This window comes from Pimephales promelas, chromosome 12, assembly GCF_988280905.1.
Source record: "Pimephales promelas chromosome 12, fPimPro1.hap1.1, whole genome shotgun sequence".
Taxonomy (NCBI): Eukaryota; Metazoa; Chordata; class Actinopteri; order Cypriniformes; family Leuciscidae; genus Pimephales; species Pimephales promelas.
Window position 1 is genome coordinate 21,110,511 of NC_142780.1, and position 23,106 is coordinate 21,133,616.

A 23,106-nucleotide genomic window follows, 5' to 3' on the forward strand; every position below is an offset into this window, starting at 1 on the left:
TCTGGTCTCTGACTGGCATAAACAAGGCATTTTCACCCACAGACCTGCCACTCACTCGATATTTTTTTCGGGCCATTCTCTTTAAACACTAGAGATGATTGTGCATGAAAATCCCAGTAGATCAGCAGTTTCTGAAATACTCAGACCAGCCCGTCTGGCACCAGCAACCATCCCATGTTCAAAGTGACTTAAATCCCCTTACATGTGATTGGCTGATTAGATATTTGTGTTAATGAGCAGTTGAACATGTACCTAATAAAGTGGCCAGTGAGGCGGTTAAGACCCCTGTGTTTCTCTGTATACATAACCCTCAAGTTGCAGTTGCCCTCTGTCAGTTATTGTCTATGTTTGTGGTGGTTCTGTTCCAGTTCTTTGAGATTGCTTAGATGCCTAAGTATTGTTATTGAGTTATTATTCAGATCTTTTGCACATAGATTCTGATCCTTTTTTTAACCATTCCTGCTGCAACCACAGTGTGACAGAATAACGGACCATAATAAATGGATCTAGCAGCAGGTTGGATCCTCCACCTCTCCCAGGGGGATCTTTCCCTTGGGATAGCTACATAAGGATTTTAGATTTGGCCCCTTTAGTTCATTACAACATCGACATTGACTCGTCCCTCCACCCCTTTGGTTCTTTTGGGCTCCTCCAGCTTCACCTCAGTACTTGGGTGCACCGACTCTGCCTCAGTCCTCAAGATGTTGCAAGATGGGAGATGGCCCCATACATATCAATAGATCTGCTATTATTATTCTCAATTTTGTATGAGGGAAGAGTTGCTTCGAATTTGTTGAACAACTGAATATTGAAACAAACATTGCTTCGAATTTTGTATGAGCACATGCTTAACATGGCTGCTTAACATGACTGAAACCTTAGAGAATTGTAACAGGACACTGCAATTTTCCCTACTTCCTGTCAGTTTATTCTGAGTGTGCACTTAGTCTGAGTGTCCACTTGTGTTTGTTCGCTGGAGACTGAATGATTGGAAAAATCCTGTTTCAAACCTCTTCTCCATTTCAGAGGCATTGAAGAGTTGCTATGGATGCTACATCCTTTATATATATTTTCATTTCTAATAGATACATGTCATTGCAATGTTTAAAATAGTATGGAGGAAATTGTTTTATTCTGTTCTGTATTTATGTATGTCTATTGCTTAAACCACACCTCTTTTCCCAGGCTCCTTTGCAAATGGTCATTTGACTGGTTTGGGAACTAAAGCTGGGCTATTTGCTGGAAGCTGTAAGTCAGAGAGGACACAACATGCAGTTCAAAGCAAAGACCACAGCCATGAATACTCAATTGATGGGCCTGTCAGGAAAAGGTGAGTTTACTGAGCCTTTTCTCTGTGAGATTTCCAGCACTGTATATTGTGGTTTAAGTTAGTACATGGATAAAATGTGGTTTCATAGATACACATTATGATGATTGAACTAGGTGGGTGGCCTCGACATTTCACGTAGTGCAGGGGTCTCAAACTCAACTTAACTGGGGGCCGCTGGAGGTAGAGTCTGGGTCAGGCTGGGCCGCATCAAGTATTCAACAAAAAAATTGTATTTAAGTATTCCAAAAAAAGAGCACAACTGATCCGAACGTTTCTTCTGAACTGTTCCTCTGAATTTGAACATTCCTTTCTCTACATGATTGGTTCTTCATGAGCTGTCCTTCTGACAGTTGAAGTTCATTTTACAAACTTTCTTTTTTTTTTTCTTATACACAACATATTTGTGATACTTATATTTGCTCAGGTCATTTTTATTTTCAACACTAATAAAACACTAATATTATATTAAATGTTTTTTGGGAGGCACATTTCCTTTTTATTATACTTAGAAAAACAATTATTGCTTTTGAAATACAAATATTTGCAGTCATGTCTTCTTTCTACACATGTATAGTGTCTCAGGCAAATTACTGACTTTGTACAAATCAAAGCAAACCTTCTTCTCAACCTGTTGGACACATATTACAAGCTCAAAATTATTATTCTCACATTCTTTTAGAGCAGGGGTCTCCAACACATTGCTCGCGAGCTACCAGTAGCTCGTGGCCTGATTTGGTGGTAGGCTGGTAGCTCGCCTTGGGCCTGTTCATATGTCGCGCTCACATATTTTAGGAGCTCAAGTTCGTTATTTCAAATGTTGGCGCTCGTGAAGGGCGCTCATAATTGAAGGGCTTAATTGAAGCTCATTTTTTCCAGGCACAGTATGTTTGTACTTCACGGTTGTCTGACAACTATTGACAACAAACCCACTGTAAGCTGTCACAAGAGTATCTATGGTAGCCCATAAGGGATAAAAAAAAAAAAATGAAAAGAAAACGCGGCACACGCAATGACGGGCCACACTAACTTTAAACTTTCATGTCAAATAGGGGGCCACAAAATATCATTGGGCCGCGAGTTTGAGACCTCTGTTGTGGAAATGCGCAACGGTTTTGTGTTGTACGTCAGACGCAGGCTCACTATTGGCCGACGCTGGTCATGTGTGTGGTGCGTGTACAACCTAGCTTGCGCAGTTTCACTGTTACCCCTTTTCCACCAAAGCATTGAGAGCCGGTTCGGTCTAAGGTTCGGAGCCGGTGCCTGCGCGCGAACCAGTTCTTTGTGTTTCGACAGCCATAGAACCGGTTCTCGGCCAGGAAACCTGGTTCCAAAGCGGCACCAACTCTTTGCTGGACTAGAACCGTTCTTTTACCATGTCATGCTTACGTCAGGGGCTGGGGCGGGTTTAGATGTGTTCATCTTTTTTGACCATTGCAAAGCCAGGAGAAACATTTGCATAAACACGATGGAGTCCGCCTTTTTAGCCTAATTGTTATGCTTGAAGTTTGTGCAAGAGTTTCTATTTTTTTTTTTTTTTACATATAAGCAAAGAAGAAAACAGTCACAATATAGAACAAATAAATGGAAAGAAAAAAAGACACAAGACAGGGGTACATACTGTAACTAATCAGAAAATGTTACCTATCAAAAGAAAAGATTAAAAGACTTGCATATTTCAATTGTTTTTAAAGCCTTCTTGGCACACAAGTTAGAGATAACCCCAAAGTAATGTTGTACTTGCAAGCGTTTCTAGCTAAGACATAGTATGGCGACATATACAGTGACGTAACAACGTAGTTCCCTGGGCGGACAAACAGGTTCAAACAGGTTCTGAAAGGGTTCGCAAAAGTTGAACCAACTCCGAACCAACTTTGAACCAGAACCAGTTCCGAACCAGTTCTTTTTTGCTGGAAAAGGGGTATACGTGAAATCTCGAGGCCAACAGAGAAGGAAATGAATAGTTGAATAAAGTCGTTATTTTTGTTTGTTTGTTTGCACACAAAAAGTATTCTCGCCGCTTGATAAACAAACGCGAGAAACGTGAGATTGAGCCACTGTAGTCACTTGGACTATTTTAACGATGTCCTTAATAACTTTTGGTTATTAAAGTTTCAATCCCAGGAGTGTGATCCAGCTCTCAGATTTTTATCAAAAATATCGTAATTTGTGTTCTGAAGATGAACGAAAGTCTTACATGGTGGGAACAACGTGAGGGTGAGTAATTGCTTTTTAGTAATTACTTTTACTATTTATTTTTGGGTGAACTAACCCTTTAACAATGGCTCAGGGCATGAAATGGGACACCTATGTAACTTTCATTGCCAAAGAGAACCAGTATAAAGTTAGATTCTAGCAAATTCTAGATTCTAGCAAAATTCAATTGGTGTAGCTGGTCAAACATGGGTCTATTGGAAACAAGCATCCAAACACAACGTTGGCCAATTAAAAATGACTTACGCAGTCAGACTTTTTTCTGAGCATTTATGTCGAACCAAACTGCTTTCCTCTGCAGGTCTTCTATGGGATTAGATTAGTTACTCTTTTCCTAGCAAAGGAGCGAGTCAGATCGCTATGATTGCCTTTTTCCTCCCATTGATTCCAAAAATGTGGTTTGTCAACTAGTTTTTAGTCTCAATAAAACATGAGGCATCAAATGAAAGTATCTTTGTAAAAAAAAAGAGCTTGAACTGAGCTTCAATCATTTATTCTCATATTGTTCAAAACCCACATGACTTTCTTTAGTGTCACATAGAAAGGAAAAAGAAAGCTTGATCTGCATTCATTGTAATTGCTTGGAGAAGAGCGACCAATGCAAGCCTTTAATCTTGATTCTTGAATGATGAATAAATGAAGGATGGAGTGAGATTTTCATTTCTAACAGAACTAATCTAACTAAACTAACTTTATATTCCCTGTTTCTAATAACAGGCCAAGACTCCAGGCTCAGAGGAAGTTTGCTCAGTCTCATCCCTGTTCTCCCAATGCCACCCCGCTGAAAGCGCTGGAGGCCATGCCCCCGAGCCCAGCCGCACCGCACAACCATCTCACAAGACGCAAACCCAAAACTGAAGACTTCCTCACCTTCCTCTGTCTACAAGGTGGGTCTGCTCTCCTTCTATCATTGTCTGTCTTCATTTCCTCACTCTCTCAGACTCTTAAAATGTTTACAGACTCAATAATTCTTTACCTCTGGGCAGCGGACATTCACCTCTCACATGGGAGTCTCGGTTGTGTGTGTGACTCTCTTGTGTGTGTAAATGTTATTTACAGGGTTTGTGTCTTGGCTGGTCTCCTAATGTACATTTTCAATTCAATTCAAACCCTTTCAGTAAGCGAGTCAAAGGTGACAATGGCAAGGAAGAGCTCCAGAAGATGTTTAAGTAGATTAGGGATGTCTTCTTGTCCATGTTGCTTGTTTAATATTCATGTGGAGTGGAACTATGGTCCAATGGGATTTCAGTGTGGGCAGAGCTGTTATACTATTCGAGTTCATAGGGAGAATTAATTAGAAAATAAATTTAGATTCTGGTTTATACATGAAGGTTGTTTGTTGTCCTGATCCTTAACATAAACAGAATATTCCATATGTATATACTATTCCATATACATATATATATAATACCATAATAAACTAAAACGATTTTGCGTGAGATTTTGAAATAGTTTACTTCTTGTTTTGACCATTGCTGTTATTGTTAACTAAAACTATTAAGAGTTGTTTTCATTAATTGAAATAAAGCTGAAATAAAATTGAAATATACATTTTAGATGAAATACAGACACACATTTTGAAGTACTAAAATTACTAAACTAAAATGAAACAAAAAATAGACATATAATATAAATAAAAATGACAAAAAAACCCTGAAAATGAGCACTTTTAAATTATCTGATTTAAAAAAATAACACACAGTTTAAGGTGTTTACATGACCTTGTGGGATAGGACTCAAGCAATTAAGCATAATTGGCTAGTGTAAATCTGTGCATGTAAACATTGAGGGTATCAGTCTGGATTTGTGACAGCTATAAATTCTGCTGCAGTCTTTCATCCTTTTTCATCTCATGGCAGAACAAACACAGAGGACACAAATCGAGTCATACTTTCTCGGATTCTCTCTCCTTTCCCACTCACTTACATTTCTCTGGCAGGCTCCTTTGAAATGGTTGACTTTCTCCATCTCTCTTCTCTCTCGCAAACGTCTGTGTAAAGACAGGAAACAGACTGATTGGATTTGCCATGGACTCTTTGGCTAAGAGCAAAGTGGGTTAATTGATTTTCAAACATATAGAATGTAAATGAGAAAGTTTTTCCCAGTCTCCATTCGTCCCTGTCATCTATCAAACCTCTTTTCAGTATTTAGTTAGAACTGAGCACAAATGGAAATGTGAGAGTGGAATTGTGGATCAGTTTATGGATTTTTAAAATATAACCAGAGCCTGTAGTGTCACATAAGTTAAGGATGATTTAAGCCATAACTCAGACACACTGGCTTCTCGTGAGTGGGGAAGCACAGATGTCACTCATCAATGTGCATTATGAAAAAAAAAAAAAATGTAAAAAAAAAATATTTTTTTGTCTCTGCTTATACAAGCTTGTTCTTGATCTACTACTAAACAGTGAAATTATATATATAAAAAAAAAAAATTTGATCATGTTCAAAACTACATTTATATAATTTACTTTTGAGACATTTATTTTTAATTGGACATGAATTTATATTTCAAACAAATGGTTTCACACATACACACAAAAAAAATCAGCAATAATATTAAGACATTGATGAGCATCAAATCAGTATATTAGAATGATTTCTGAATGATCCATTTGGCTGCTGAAAATTCAGCTTTGCCATCACAGGTATAAATTACATTAAAATATTTGAATATAGAAAATGGTTCCGGTATTTTAAATTGTAAAATATCGTACAATTCTATTGTTTTACTGTATTTCTAATCAAATAAAGGCATTTTAAAAAGTATATAAAAATACCAACCACAAAATCTGAATGGTACTAATACAGTTATTTATTTTATACTATTTTTTATGTAATATATAATTGTATTACTACCATACCAAAGTTTGTGGTTGGTGTGTATATATATATATATATATATATATATATTGGTTTGTTTACAACCAAGCTTGTGATGAGATTACTGAAATCCCTTTTTTGGTTGCTCCCTTTTAGCCTGTTTCTCTCTCTCTGTTTATCATTCTCCATCAGCCTATAAGGGACAGAAGTAAAAACAGATTCGGGTTCGCAGAAATCCTCAAGCAATGTCACACATTGCTTCATGAAAGAATTCATATTAGAGAATGACATGAGTCGTAATTTTTGTCTCTTTCCAAAACTAATAGGATACTTGGACTAAACATAGACCTCTTTCCTGCAGATTCCAAAATGATTCATGTTAAACAATGAACGTGAGAGTTTCATACTTCTCATATTGAGTAGTATTGTGAGATGAAAATCACATTCATTAATATTCACTCTGAAATGGCTCTTCAGAATCTCAGGGCATTATCAGAGAGGAATCGAAGAATCATTCAGTTGCCTCTTGAGATGTAAACAATAGCCAATGGGTCAAAGCCCGCAGGAGCCCTTATTAAAGCCCTTGATGATGGAGGACTGGCCTAAAGAGCCATTCTCCTTAATCTTAGGGGGCCCAAAAATCCTTTCTTTCACAATTCAGCTCAGCTCCCATTTCACCTGGATATTATAGCTCGCCTTCCATAACCAGTCGCTTATAAGGTTTCACATAGTTCATTTCTATTGATCTCAAATAACGGCAGATATGAACAGGTTGCAATATAAATGTAACACTTTGTTGGTTATTGTGGTTTGAGAAGTGGACGGATTCAAAAGCTTCCGGGCCACTTCTCTTCTCTCTCCTGTTGGCCCCATTCCCCACCCCCTCCTCACACACACACACACACACACCTACACACACACACACACACACACACACAATCACATGCTATGGCACATGCAAGCACCCAGTGACTCTGGTGCAGATAAATGGCTATTGAGGGAATGTGGAATAAAGCTTGTGAACAGGCTCTCCATTGTGAGCAGTGAACCCTTCAGTGAGGATCAGTAGCACATGCGATGAGCACTAGACTGGACCACTGTACCGTCACAATCAACGCCTCTTTCTTACAGTGCTGCATGGGACAGTGAAGTTAAACAGGATAAACAGCTTTGCACAGTGCACAAATACACACTAGAGTTTTAGGAGCACAGAAACAAACGTCTTATATTTGATAGAAACTACTTATAGATAGATTAAAGCAAAAAAAAAAAAAAAGGTAATTGGTTACTTACCATCATGTCATTTCAAATCTGTATGACTTTCTTTCTAATGCAGAACAAATAATTTAAAAAGTTTCAGTCAGTGAGGTCCTGTGTTGTTGTGGACCCCATTGATTATCATTATACGTTGCCGTTCAAAAGTTTGGGGTTGGAAATATGTATTTTATTATTATTATTTGAGAAGTATCTTATGCTCACCAAGGCTGCATTTATTTGGTTAGTAAAAACAGTAATTTTGTGGAATAATATTTGAATGATCTTCTATTATATAAAATGTAATTTAGTCTGTGATGGCATGGCTGAATTTTCCGCATCATTACTCCAGTCTTCAGTGTCATATGATCCTTCAGAAATCATTCTAATATTTGCTGCTCAAAAAACATTTCTTATGATTTTCAATGTTGAAAACAGTTGTGCAGCTTAATATTTTTATGGAAACCGTGATACATTTTAAAATATTTCTTTATGAATAAACAGATCAGAAGAACATTATTTGAAATAGATTTTTTTTTTATTACAAAAACAAATTTTAATGTTACTAGCTAGCTTTTTGTAAATGTAATTTTAATAGCAAAAAAATATTTAAAAAATAAATAAGTAAAAAAAAAACTGACCTCAAACTTTGGAACGGTAGTGTATGAACAAAAACTTTTATTTATTTATTTGTTTTATTTTTATTTTATTTATTTTTTTCAAATTTCTTTAGCATGGCAGAGAAGACAGTCATACAGGTTCGAAACAATATGAGAGCGAGTAAATGACGACATAATTGTAATTTTTTTTGTTAAATATCCTTTTAATGACTACTAGGTTTCTTTCAAAGCAAGACATAGATTTAATCTTTTTTTAATCTCAGCTGGTAGCCATTATACTGTTCTGTTTATGTTTCTCTCTCTCTCTCTCTCTCTCTCTCTCTCTCTCTCTCTCTCTCTCTCTCTCTCTCTGTCTCTGCATGACACTTTCTCACTTTGTCTTTACCCTCCTTCTCATTGGTTCAGGCTCTGCTGCATTGCCCAGCAACATGGCATACTTTGGTAGTGCTAAGGATGATGAAGATGTAGACGAGGAAGATGATGAGGAAGAAGACAGTGCTAGCAATGCCCCTGCTTCCTGCCAGTCCACTCCTCGCAAGAGCAAAGGACATAACAAATGCATTGCCAACGGTCATGGTACGTACACCCCTGAAACACTCCATCCATTAAATAGTTAAAGTGTGTTAATAACCACAAACACACACACTTATTCCCATAAACTTTATCTTGCCTTGCGTTTTATAATCCCTTTTACTTAAAATGGCAATTTAGAGTCCATTTTACTGTGTAGCATGTGTAGTGTATTATTGCACTGCCAGTAGCAGACAGGCTGGACATTTGGTTCCATTTAAGGACCCCAGTGAGGTGAGTTATGGCCCGGCCTCTTTCCACACCATACAGTTAATGAGCCATGACTATACACAGCCCTCACTGTCAGATTGCCTACATTTGCTGTATACCATCCATATAACACAAGGTATTCAACATATGAGTATGCACATATGCAAAAAAAAGAACAAAAAAACAAAGACATGATTCTAATATAAATAAAACATTCAAAAGTTTGGGGTATTTTTTTTTTTTCTTAAGAAATAAATGCTTTAAGCAAGCAAGAATGCAAGAATGCACTAAATTGATGAGTAAAGACATTGATAATGTTAGAAGATTTCTATTTCAAACAAATGCTGTTATTTTGAACTTAAGTATACTGGGAAAAAAAACAGTTCTGCACAACTAGTTTTTAACATTGGTTTATAATAAGGAATGTTTCTTGAGTAGCAAATCAGCGTATGAGAATAATCATGTGAAAATTCAGCTTTGCCATCACAGTAACAAATTACACTTGAACATGTACTGTAAATTTAAACCTTAATAATGTTTACTGTTTAATGTATTTTTGATCAATTAAATGCAGCCTTGGTGAACATAAGAGACTTCTTTCAAAACATTAAAACATCTTACCAACCCCAAAACTTTGAATGGTAGAACATATTTTACGTTTATTTTTTTATTTGATGTTTTAATTTGTATTCACAATAAATATTTAATATAAGTGTATACATTTCAGTGTTAAAAGATAAGTTGTGCTACAAATATTCATATTATACATCATTATGAATATTTGTGTCTTATTTTCACATTCATTTTGTTATCTATTATTAATGACTCCACTGGCCACTATGCTCATTTTCCTCTTTCTTTTGAGATGTGCGTACTAATTATAGCTAACAGATTAAAACAGGCCAAGCTGAATTTAGCTGAGATTCCATTTAATAAAATGCTGAAAGCCACTCTTTCCTCGTGTTATGAGATCTTGGCCCATTTCAGTCTCTGGGTTTGTAACCAGACCCTGTTACCGACTCAGCAAAATCTGCAGTGTAATCCGACACCTCAGTAACCCAATATTGCTCCACATACTCCACACATGTCTGAGGGGCTCCTGACAAACTACAACCTCACGACCGTCACCTCGCCGGAGCTTCGAGGTCAGATTGTCTGTGTCCAAAACTGGCAACAGCTTTCAGGGTCTTTATTTTAGATTATTCCTCTCAAATGCATCCCATCATTTTGAGATCTATATGGAACACTCGTATTTTACAGAAGTTGGTGCCGTGTGTCATGCCTGTATGCGGGATATGTTTCTGAAAGAGAACTCTTTGTGCTTCCTAATGAAATTGGGAGTCGTACTGAGCATCCATACTTTATAGGACCACGTCACCTTTTATTATACAAGAACACATGCTAAATATGACATTTTTATGTGCTCCATTGGCCAAGCTCCAAACTGTTAGCTTTCATTTAGTAAAGTGACCCAAAGAGCATTTCAATACTTGTTTAGTGTTTAGACTCTCTGTTCAGTGCACCATCTGTTTAGCTAATGGAGACTCACAGCTTTGAAAACTTTGCTTCCTTTGTCCAACTTCAATGTGGGTGGCTCTCAGGAAGAATGAAATCTGTTATAGTAGATTATCACACAATATTAAGATGTTCTTACAGTCAAAGCAAGGTATTAGTCTTTAACACAGCTGTTTCTAAAAAGTGAGCCTTTTTAGTGGCATTTAGTCAATTGTGTTACTGGGTTTCAGTGATTTATTGATGTTAGTTTGAGAGCTATACGCAGCTTTGCTGTTACAATATTTGAGCTTTAAAATCCCATAAATTCTCATGTGTTGGACAAGCCCTCTATGCGGACTCTGTTAGCTGCTTGGCAGTCTTCTTTTATAAGAGAAATTTACAAGTCAAGTGCATAGTAAGGTACAGCAGGACCATTCAGCAGAAAGCCTAAAAAATGTGCGTCTCTTTTCCACTACAGTACTAAATCACATGGTTTAGTTCACCTAGGAGGGAAACAATCTGTTTAAATCAGTGCTTCAAATCACTGTGCACCCTGTAAAATAGACACAAAAGCATCAAAATAAATACATGGCAACTTTTATAATAGGCACAATTTTTGTTGTTTTCTTTTGAGTTTTGGAAATTAAGTGTGCATACATACACTAAAAAAGTGAGCTAAAAGATTTAACATTAGATCTGTGCCTTGTGCTTCTCCTCTTGCAGTATTTAACGGGCAGGCGCGAACTGCAGAGGTACACAGAGGCAGTTTGAGAGCCAGAGGGAGAGAACGGGTCCATGGGAAGGAGAAGAACTCTGTAGCATCAGTAAGGACGTCCACTACACACAATCTACGACCCAACAGGGCTGTGCAAGAACAAAAACAACAGGTAGGAATAGATGTTTTTTTTTATTTTACTTTTTGTTTTGTTGTTCAGAATTGTATTTTTGTGTTGTGTTCTCAACTTAAATTTCCCCTCCATAATTTTGAATGAGATAAAGAAATATTTCTCATATCTCAAAATATTGTTTGGTCAACTGCAAACCACCAACTGTCAAACATCATCCAGACGTCCCAATCCCTTGAGCTGGCTAGCAGAGAAATTGACCACATGTTCAAAATCATATTAGTTGTCTAACACAATAAAGTTGTTCATTCCAAGAGAAAATTACAATCAAATTTAGATCTTAAAGTCCCCTTGCAGACAATAATTGTATCTCTTATAACTCATGTTTGATCACCAAAATGACATTTAAAAAAAAAAATGTGTGTAAGAAATTTCTTCATGCCTTAAAATAGCTTGAATGTAACTCTACGCCCTTGCTTCATTTAGTATACATGGAACCATGAAAATGCAAATTAGCCCCGCCTCCGCTCACTCGCGCTAGCTCAGAGATCCACTCTGTCAACTTACTGTAGTAAAGGCAGCACAAATGGTGTCGCTCTTTACTACGTCGGACACATAATTGTAATTATTATGATAAACCTTTTGGTTGACTATGTTGTCAAACAGCTAATAGTGTGTCGCTAATGGTACACAAACCATGTTCCCATTCCCCATCTCAGTCTGCCTTCTAAAATCAGCATCCTTTGATATGCTTTGAAGAACAACTCAGAACGTCAGTGGAGAAAGGCATATAGTTCATCATAACATCACAACATACATCATACACCTTCATATTAACAGAAAAAATACCGGGATAACCTGGCTTCTCTTGAGACTCCCCTGCTTCACAACATAGTGATAATAGACTAAAGCCCACTGGCACATTGATGTGATTGGTTACAGTGACGTCAGAAACTTCAGCGATTTCAAACCGTGTTTTTGAGACCGTCTTTAGATCACTGTCTGCAGTTTTAAAGAGAAAATACTCAGCAAAATTGTTGACTTGTGCTTTAAGACAAACCATGTGCAAATTCATATTAAAAACACCACATAAACGTATAAACACCACCACACCAGAGGGGGGCTTTATAGGGATAGTTTACCTAAAAATTTAAATTCTGTCAGTAATTACTCACCCTCATGTTGTTCCAATCGTGTAAGACTTTTGTTCATCTTCTAAACACAAATTAAGACATTTTTGATGGAATAGAGCTGATGAAGAGAGCTGTCTCACTCCTTCATAGGCTACTAGGCAATTTCATTCTGCCGGTTCAGAAAAGTCATCGTTAAAATAAAACATAGTTAAAATAGTAAAAATATTGTTAAAATATAGTCCAAGTGACTACAGTGGCTCAACATAAAGTTTATCAAGTGACGGGAATACTTTTTGTGTGACAAAACAAAAAAAAATAATGACTTTATTCAGCTATTCATTTTCTCCGTGTGGACCTCTGAGTGAGTTCACGAGAGCGCCAGATGCATGCGCGAAAACTGAGAAGATGACGCTCACGATCATTTGATGGGAAAGTGTGAAAGGTAAGCCATTCATTTTGCGGCTTTGGTAAGGCACTTTTACATTTTCTCGTTGGATTCTCACAATTCGGACATCCAGGAAATGCACACTTTAGAACCATTTTAAACACTAAGCTACATCAAGACTCTTCTGCATGAACTCACGTCAGAGGCCCACACGAAAGAAAATGAATAGTTGAATAAAGTTGTTATTTTTGTTTGATTTTTGCTCACAAACAGTATTCTCGTCACTTGATCAACTTAAGGTTGAGCCACTGTAGTCACTTGGACTATTTTAACAATGTTTTTACTAACTTTTCTGGACCGGCAGAATGAAATTGCCTAGTAGCCTTTGAAAGAGTGAGAGCTCTCAGAATTTCATCAAAAATATCTTAATTTGTATTCCGAAGATGAACGAAAGTCTTACAGGATGGAAACAACATGAGGGTGAGTAATTACTGACAGAATTTTCATTTTTGGGTGAACTAACCCTTTAAGAAAGTATGTTTTGTTGTCAAGATAACAGGAAATGAATTTGTGGTGACAGCAAACATAAAAAGCATGGGCTTTAAATGTATAAATGTTGAATATAATTAATTTTATGACAGATCCTGCTTCTTTCTAGGAGCCACATAGCCAGCTTACAATAGCACGTTATAATTGAGAATCTCTTATTGTGGTAAGCCTTATTTTCACATGCTGATATTAGTTGCAGTTATACACCACAATATATTCGTAGCTGATCTCTGAAAGACCATTACTGTAAGTGAATGAGGAATATAAAAAATAAAAATTGTTCACCACTTTCAAGAAATACTGGATGCCCTCCCCCCTCCAACAAACACACACACTATTATATTCAGTGCTTACAGTGTCATTTGCTAGTATTCCTGTCTGCTAATTCAGCCAGTTCAGACTATGTAGACCAATGTGTGTGTTCATCAAAATTTCCTCCTCCCCTTCTGCCAGGGCGTTCTATGGACTCCGAGCAACATACGGTTAGCTTTACCCTTCCCTACTATCCTGCAGCAGGCCTATAGCAACACATGATGTCATCTCTCCTCCACCCAACCCCCCCTCTCTCACTCCACACACAATCAAAACCAGTGGAGTGTGGAAGTACCACATTTACTCTGGACTGTGTCCCATTTTTGTAAACATTAACTGTCTCTCTGTGGTGGACCATTTGTTGATCTGTTGGGGTTTCTGTCAAGAACTTTGGTTTTTGAGACAAATTAATTTTCTCCCATCCCCCACCACATGCAGATGGAACATACATGGCCCTGGTCACGTGCGTGAGCTCCCTAAAGAATGAAAGAACTGCTCCACTGAGCCCCCTAGTGGAAGAACGTGGTCACTCTGAGAATGAATAATGCTGTTATGTATTGAATTTGAGGAAGTAATGTATGCTTCTTCTGTTCAACAACACTCTCAGCCCTTGCCTAATCATCAAAATGTCAAACTCATGTTTTAGCACTGTGTTGTGGGCTAGCACTGTGTTTACTGTGGCTCTAATAGTGACAGGATCATGGTTTTATTTCCAGGGTAATGCATATGCTGATTGAATTGAGATGTAATTTATATTGGATAAACATGTCAAATGCATAAATGCAAAGATTAGGGTCAATGACATGACACTCATTTTTAATATTAATATTAAAATGGCAGTTTATTCATACAGGGACTTGAATGCACCTCTATGGTGAGCATCTTTTATTTTCTGTATTAAAATAAATATTTATATATTTTTGGGGAGAATAAATAGGGGAAACGTAATATTTATTGTTTATTATTTATTTATTGGTATTTTAACAAAACAATTAATATTAATTTATTGTTGTTTGTCTGCAAAACCAAAGTCATGTGATACAACCAACATGTAGAAACATAAAAAAGGCATAAAACAGGAAATTATATCATAAAGAAGACCCCTGTCAGTAAGTCTCTTAAAATATTGACAAGGCAAAGTTAGTCCAGGATGTAAAATGTGGTGTGCTTGGAATATTTAAAAATGTGATATTTATGAACTAATAATTAATTACATTTTTAAATATTTTCTTTTAATATGATGGTTAAACCCCAAGAGTCAGTCAATTTAAACTTTTCTCTAATTTTTTTTTCTAAAAACTTGTTACATTTTAAACCAGATAAAATAAAATAAAAATAGAAAAATGACACTGCACTTGAAGTATCGGTGTACAGTTTTGTACAGTGTAAATAAATATATATAACAATTCTTTTTGTCATCCCTCAGCCCTCCAAAATGAACGGAACATCGGGAGCCTCCGCTATCAGTACTAGGAAGACGAGAGAACTCCGTACTCCCCCGACCAAAGCTGTGAAATACCCCAAGGGCCATGTGACTTACACCAAAGCCAGACTGCTCAAAGAGGCCAAGCTCAGCCTGAGCGCGCACACACAGACACACACACGCCACACCCACACGCACTCCAACTCAGGAAAAGCCCAAACCAGCCACGCCAAGATGCAAAAACAGGTGCTATCACCAGCAATCGCTGGGAGGCTGTGTGGGACGGACACTTTCCCACCCAGACGAAACGGACTGAGACAGTCAAAGAGGCAGTTGGAGCAGGCCGGGGTTAGTCTGACTGGACCAGAGGTCGAGGTTAAGAGACTCAAACTGCAAGTGGTCCCCTTGGAGACACGGAGTAGGAAAGCAGCTCAGGAGACGCCGGGATCAGGATCGCAGCGGCCCAAACGGGCCAAGGCGGGGAAGCTCATGTTCACCAAACAAATGCACTGTAAAGCCACCGTTCTGGCCAAGAACAGCCCCACTACCTCAACACGAGACATTTCGAAACCAGCCAACTCCCCCAAACTATCAGAGACCACCAAAACAAGCAATGCTCTAAAACAAGGCAATCCTTCTAATACGACTGAGTCCCTCAACTCAGCTGAGCCTAAAGAGAGAGGCCGGCGCAGTGCGGAGGGAACGGAGGTTCCCGTTTTCTATCCCGGCACACGCGAGTTCCACGACCCGCTAGCTTACATGGAGTGTGTGCGGGCACAAGCGGAGGCGATCGGGGTGTACCAGGTTGTTCCACCAGCGGGCTGGCATCCCGAGTGTAAGCTCAAAGAGGAGATGCGCTTCGTCTCGTACGTGCAGCATGTGCACAAGCTGGGTAGACGCTGGGGCCCGAATGTACAGCGGTTGGCCTGCATCAGGAAACACCTGCGGACACAAGGCATTAACATGGAAGAGCCTCCACTTATAGGTATGAAGTGCTGCACAAGATCCAAAGCAACGTTTTGTGGGCATACTGTATTTGACAAGTCTAAGTGTTGGGGAGTTTCAAACTAAAACTAACTAGTGTGAGATAGTGTAGCTTAGCTATATTGTTGTAGTGTAAGTAGTCTAGCTTTTCATATGTAACATGGTCAAGTCTGATTCATTGTAGTGAATCCATTCGTCCTCTCTATCAAATGTAGAATTTGACTGTATAGTGAATCAGTTTGCCTAAAATGCTTCTCTCTCACACATGATTCGTTTGTGGTGAATCAGTACGTAAGAAATGGGGGAAAATAAAGGATTGTCCATTTTAAGGGATAGTTCATTTAAAAAAAAAATTCGTATCATCATGTACTCACCCTCAAGTTGTTTCAAACGTGTATGAATTTCTTTCTTCTGCTGAACACAAATGGAGATATTTTGAAGAATGTCAGGAACCAAACAGTTGGACCCATTGATTTCCATATGAAACTACAATTAGCTACTATGGAAGTCAATGGCATCCATCAACTGTCTGGTTACCGACATTCTTCAAAATATCTCCTTTTTTTTTGTTCAGCAGAAGAAAGAAATTTATACAGGTTTGAAACAACTTGAGGATGAGTAAATGATGACAGGATTTTCATTTTTAAGTGAACTATTTCTTTAAGGGAACCCTGGCTTTAGTTTGAAACATTTAAAAGTATGAATTATTCTAGTGAATCGGTTTGTCGTAAATGCTCCTCTCTTTCATAAGTAGCATTAGGAAGTCTGATTCATTCTATTCGAATCCAGTTCTTGGGAATTTTATTTTTTTAATAGCAGAAAATAAGTTTTAATTAGCTTCTATTTTATTTTATTTATTTGTGTGTTTAGTGTAAATTTATTAGATTAAGTTTAATGTTTGTTGTCACCCCAACTAAGATTTTTATTCATTACAAAACACTTTTTTTTGTATAAATTATATCATCACTTTAAATTAAAATATATTAAAAAAAATTTATTAATTTAAAACTGCATTAATTACATTTAAAACTAAAACTTCAAATTGTGATTTGCATGTAGCTTAAGATGCTGCAGTTTCAAAGTAGCTTTCTTAATACTGGTCAAAGGCATAACATATTACACAGGGCCTGATCATTTTTTTTTTTATCTATAACTATATTGCATTACGTTATATTATCTGTTAAATCCAGTCTTGAGTCATGGATTAGATGGGATTTATTTTATTCTGTATTAACATTCAGATACATTTAGGATCTCATCTGACTTCATTTGTATTTTAATTGCATATCTATTGGTCATTCCGGCATTGACTGTCCAGTTTGGACAGATTAGTGAGCTCATGTTTGAGAGGGCAGCTTCCTTTGAGATCACACAGTGCATCTAGAGCCAAGACGTCTCAGTCTGGTCTCTTGTTGACTGAATGGGGAAAACCATCAGCAGTGCTGCCTTCTTGCCAACCTCAAATCCTTCTTTAGTTTCAATGTGCCACTCAAACAGCGACAAGTCTGGCACGACCGTAAGCTGTTTGAATGACTGTGACAAAATTAAAGAGACTGCAATATTGAGTGACCTATTTGTATTCTTTTTGCTTCCTGTTAGGTGGCTGCGAGCTGGACCTGGCCAGATTCTTCCAGATCCTAAATGAGATGGGGGGCATGCAGCAGGTGACAGACCTGAAGACATGGGGGCGGCTCGCCGATCTGCTGGGCATCCCGCGATCGGCCCAAGACCGGCTGGCCAAACTTCAGGAAGCGTACTGCCAGTACCTGCTCTCCTACGACTCCCTGTCACCAGCCCAGAGGGCCCAGTTGGAGAAGGAAGTGATTGCAGAAAAGGAGAGCCTGGAGAGGAGAAGTGGGCCTCTAGAAGGCCATGGAGACTCATCCCAGCATGCCGCTCTTCTGCTTCCACGCTGCGAGCCCAAAAACGGTCTTGTGAACGGAGCGTTGCACCGGAGCGGAGTGCGCGAGCACCTCAGAGAGCTGGACCCCACGACGAAAACCACCCGGCAGAGAAGACTAGATAAGAGAGGGGAGGAAGAAGGGATGTTAAGTGAACAATACAAGTGCATATACAGGGTAAATCTGCATACTTTTGGGATTGTCATATTCAAAAACATTTTTGTTAAGCATCAGTGTAGACGTTCAGTGTTTGTCTGTCGTTCTCAGGGGAAATCGTTCTCTTTGACTACGTTCTACAGGGCGGCCAGGAATACTATGAACATGTGCTTCAGCAAAGAGCCAGACACTGCTGAGGTTGAAGTACGTCTTCATGTTGACAAGCTATAGTTCGCTTTGATGAGCAGGAATCAGTGATTTGTTCGGGTCATGTTATGCCCTCTTCTGACTCTGTTGCTACAGAAGGAGTACTGGAGATTGGTTGAGGAAAAGGAATGCCATGTTGCTGTGCACTGTGGGAGAGTTGACACTAAGACTCATGGGAGTGGATTTCCTGTGGGCAAGTCTGAGCCATTTTCAAAGTAAGGGTTTAGAAAAATATCAATATTTTTCAATAAGTTTGTATTTATTAGCATTACTTAATGCAATTACCTACTATATTTTTCATTTTATATTGTTATGTTATATATATATATTTAATTTTCATTACAGTGTTGTTGTACGAGATGCTATAATAAATAATTTGAAGTAAATTCAGGCATCTCAACATTATAATGGACAGTATGAAAAACTTTGACCACACCTTAAATTTGAAATCTAAGTATAAAAGTAAGCAAAATGAGCAGGCACGATTTAATGTCCAATATTGTCTATATATACTGTATATATATATGATGTAAATTAACATCATTAACATTTATAATTTCTATTTTATTCTAATTTTAATACAAGTAATATTTTTAGTGCTTGAAAAATACAAACTTATAGTAAAACCTAGATAATTAAAAAAATAATAATAATTTAACCCTGCTATTGGTGCATAAAATATTGTTTGGATGACTTTGATTTGTTTGTCTTGTTCTCAAGGCATGGATGGAATCTTACTGTCCTTTCCAATAACTCAGGATCTATTTTACGTCATCTTGGTGCTGTGCCAGGTAACGCCCCAAAACGTTCATGCGTACAATAAAACACCTTGATGATCAAGAGTTAAATTATATTCACATTCTAGATCATTTAGAACATTCTGTTTGTGTTTGTGTTTGTGTTTGTATGAAGGAGTGACCATCCCCTGGCTGAACATAGGCATGGTCTTTTCTACCTCGTGCTGGTGTCAGGACCAGAACAGCCTTCCGTATATCGATTACCTACACACTGGTGCTGACTGCATTTGGTAAGAGTTTAAAGAGTTTTTTTGTCATTCTTTACAACTGCTATAAACTGAACCTCTATGGCATATTCCATATTGAGTGTGTCTTTTGTCTTCAGGTACTGTATTCCAGCTGAAGAGAAATCAAAACTTGATAAAGTAGTACACACACTGCTACAAGCTAACGGCACTCCAGGGCTGGAGATGCTAGAGAGGAATATTATGGTAAGAGTTGAACACTGGGTACTTCTGAGTAACATTTTTTTTCCCACAGTGCCCTTGTTACACATTACTGGTAAGAGGTGAATATTGAACATTGGGTACTTCTGGGTAACAGTTTTTTTTTTCAGTGCTCTTTTTGCACGTTACTGTAGTGAAAACTATAAATTATGCATAATTCCATGCAACTAACTCTAAACCACAGCCTAATCCTAACACTATAGTAAGTACATGTAGTTGATTATTATTACTCAGTAATTAAATTTATAATTACACTGTAACACAGACACCTTAAAAGTAATAACAGTAATAACAGCTTTACAGTAATAACAGGAAAATGCATTTCGGCTGTCAGTTCAGTGTTGATTCAGTTCCGTTGCGAAGGTCATCAATTATTAATTTATTTAATTTCATCTATAGTTCTGCCAAAAATTATGAAATCGTACAGCTCAGTTCAGTTCTCATAAAACAGCGTAAAACAGCGTACAGTCAGATCAATAATATTGTTGGTATTAGGTTAGGTTTCTCTTAAAAAGAAAACTTCACTCAAAAATAGACATTTGTCATCATTTCCTCAACCTCATGTCTTTGTCTAAATGTATTTCTTCTGTGGAACACAAAAGAAGAAGTACTGTTTTTGTCCATAATGAAAGTATGGTGAATGGGACCCAAAAAAACATTGGACCCCACTGACTTAATCAAGACATTTTTCAAAATATCATCTTTTGTGTTCTGTAGAAAATTATTTTGATGACAAAATTAGCATTTCTGAACCCCACTGGTTTTCATTATATGGACAAAAGTACAGAGATATGTTTCAAAATATCAGATTTTGTGTTCTGTAGAAAACTTCAAAATTGATGACAATGTTTATTTTTTGGACCCCACTGACTTTCATTGTGTGGACAAACTATCATATATCACATTTTGTGCTCTGTAGATAGCTCAAAAAAAATCTTTTGGTTAACTTTCCCATTCAACTTACTGTCATTCTGTACTGAAGAATGTGGTATGACGTGATTTCCAATGACAGATTTCTCCAGAGGTGCTCCGTCGAAAGGGGGTGAAAGTGTACCGGACAGTGCAACAGAGTGGTCAGTTCATGGTATGTTTCCCAGGGACCTTTGTGTCTAAGGTGTGTTGTGGCTACAGTGTCTCAGAGACTGTGCACTTCGCCAACCCCCAGTGGATGAAACTGGGCTACGAGGCAGCTAAGGTGAGAGACTCGACGCATGGACGGACAAAGCCAGCTGGAACTTGACTTGGTTTAACTCAAATAGAGCTGTATTTTTGTAAGTGAGGTTTTGCCTAATTCCGGCGGGAGTTCGACGCTTCCTTTGACTTTCTTGTGTGTCGCGTTTGCTTTGCAGGACCTTAAACGGCGTCGTATAGAGGAGCCTTTCTCCACAGAGAAACTGCTCTACCAGATCACTATATCCGAGCGGGACAACAAGCTGCTCATGAATGCAGTCTCCAGTCTCATCAAAGATCTCAGGTCTGTCTGAAACACATCCTACAGTCTGGTTTTGTACTTATTGAGTTCAACTGGCAGAAACCCAGCCAAAATCGAATTCCTTTCTTTGATGACCATTGTTTTTGTAATTGCGTGTTGGTTGAGGTTGGTTGAGTTGAGTAAAAGAGGTTTTAGAGGTTCATCGATATTAAAGTTTTTATTTATCTGACACATATCATGGTTATTACCGTTAATTACGGAAAAAATGAAATAATCTATTATAATGAAATAATGAAATATATATATTAACAAACTATTATAATCTATCTATAAATTACAGGAACGTCTGTGTGTGTGTGTGTGTGTGTGTGTGTTTGTGTGTGTTTGTGTGTGTGTGTCTGTTATTCGCATATCTCTCGAACCGTTAGTCCGATGGATCTCAAACTTGACAAGTGTCTTGCTACGGGCATGAGTAAGTGCAGTGCTGAGTTTGACATTGTTTGGATTAGAAATGCAAAAGATATCGGTAAATATATCTGTAATAGAAGCACACATTGAAGTTGTGGTTTAAAAATAAACATTCTAACAGAGAGGTTTGTGGTTTAAAAATTGTTCTCATTCTTATTCATTTGTTAACTGAATCTGTAAGTCAGCTACGCTGTTTGGTGTACGCAGTCTCTTTCACGGCCATCATTTGTAGATGCATTTTTGCTTTTTTATTTTTTTATTTATTTTTGCCATCATTTGTAAATGCAATTGCAATTGTTTTGCACAAATGCAAAAGCACCAAACCAACAGTTGCTAAAAACACACACACAAAAATTATTTTGCACGGGCATTTTGCACTAGTGGTAATAAACAAAAAGTGCAGTCTATTTAATATATATCTCTTTATTTCATTACAAAACACATTTTATGAAAGATCTTCAACATCAACTTAATCTAAAAAAAAAATTGTGTTGAAAAAATAATCCAGTTAAATTCAGTTACCAACTTAGTGGGGTTTGTAGAAGTAACAATGCGCAACAAAGGAATATTATTATTATGCATTCATTCTCATACAATTTTCATGTTTAAAAATAAAAAACTGGATAGAAAACCAATCTGTGTTGTTTAAAACAGACTAAAGAACAAACAACACTGGTGGATCATTCAGTATTAACACATACATCATGGATGAGCCCCTTCTTCATCTTAGATTACTGCGTTTGAAGAAGGGTGAAGAAACAGTTTTTGTCAGGAGTGTGACACAGAAACACGTCACATTTCATGCACTTGACCTTGATTATGCAATTTTCACAGAATACAGACCAGTGGTCTATCTATGCGGTCCAAGTGGACTTGGGCCAGGGGTAGAGGTGCAGTTGTGTCTTTTTTTCAGGTCTAAACTGGACACTCAGAGATGGACGTCCCCTCATAGGCTATGCCTATACTTACAGCTAAACTGTCATCATAAATATTGTTATTGTTTATAAGTATTTTAAAATAAAAATAAAAACAAGGCGCATACTGACAAATACTTAAATAAGTCTTGGTATCCTTTCATCTGTGTGAAGTGTTATATTGCTGATAAAATTGTATTGCTAACTAGCATGAAAACTGGGAATTCTCATTCCACTGTTGCATATTTTTGCTTTGAGGCAACATAGCTCTTTTACCCATTTACAAAAGAAATATTAAATGAAAACATAATCAATAGAGTGAAATTAAATCAGAACTTACCCCAAATTGTGAAAATATTTTTTTATTTCTTTGAAATCCTAAGGAAAATGTCACTTTTTCAAAGTTTTGTGGAGCTGAAAAAACATGGCTGAGTGCAGGTGAGGAAAAGACATTGAAAAGGGGGTTGGACAAGTCATTTGATCAAAAACAAGCATTTTAATTGTCTTTTCATACTTCCTCCAGATTAAAATAAGCTCCTTTTTTTGGTGTATGATCTTGTAAGCCCGAGAAAATGAAAGAAAATGGGTACGTTACCCTGAAGCAACACGGCGTAAATGCTACGTGGGATCTCAATAACTCAA

At 37.5% G+C, this 23,106-nt stretch overlaps 1 protein-coding gene across 3 annotated transcripts in view; it reads left to right on the forward strand.

The window, feature by feature from the left end:
* Window positions 1–23,106, forward strand: part of jarid2a (jumonji and AT-rich interaction domain containing 2a) — a 41,738-nt gene that overhangs the window by 12,816 nt on the left and 5,816 nt on the right. Inside the window, exons 3-15 of one of the 3 annotated variants that reach the window (XM_039679619.2) lie at window positions 1,186–1,330; window positions 4,259–4,428; window positions 8,644–8,814; window positions 11,236–11,399; window positions 15,163–16,144; window positions 17,743–18,221; window positions 18,312–18,404; window positions 18,504–18,622; window positions 19,128–19,198; window positions 19,320–19,434; window positions 19,530–19,635; window positions 20,663–20,845; window positions 21,000–21,124. In XM_039679619.2, coding sequence (XP_039535553.2) covers window positions 1,186–1,330; window positions 4,259–4,428; window positions 8,644–8,814; window positions 11,236–11,399; window positions 15,163–16,144; window positions 17,743–18,221; window positions 18,312–18,404; window positions 18,504–18,622; window positions 19,128–19,198; window positions 19,320–19,434; window positions 19,530–19,635; window positions 20,663–20,845; window positions 21,000–21,124 — 2,923 coding nt within the window. Of the gene's footprint in view, window positions 1–1,185; window positions 1,331–4,258; window positions 4,429–8,643; window positions 8,815–11,235; window positions 11,400–15,162; window positions 16,145–17,742; window positions 18,222–18,311; window positions 18,405–18,503; window positions 18,623–19,127; window positions 19,199–19,319; window positions 19,435–19,529; window positions 19,636–20,662; window positions 20,922–20,999; window positions 21,125–23,106 lie in introns of those variants that run through there. The other 2 variants (XM_089117673.1, XM_089117674.1) reach the window with 2 other exon arrangements.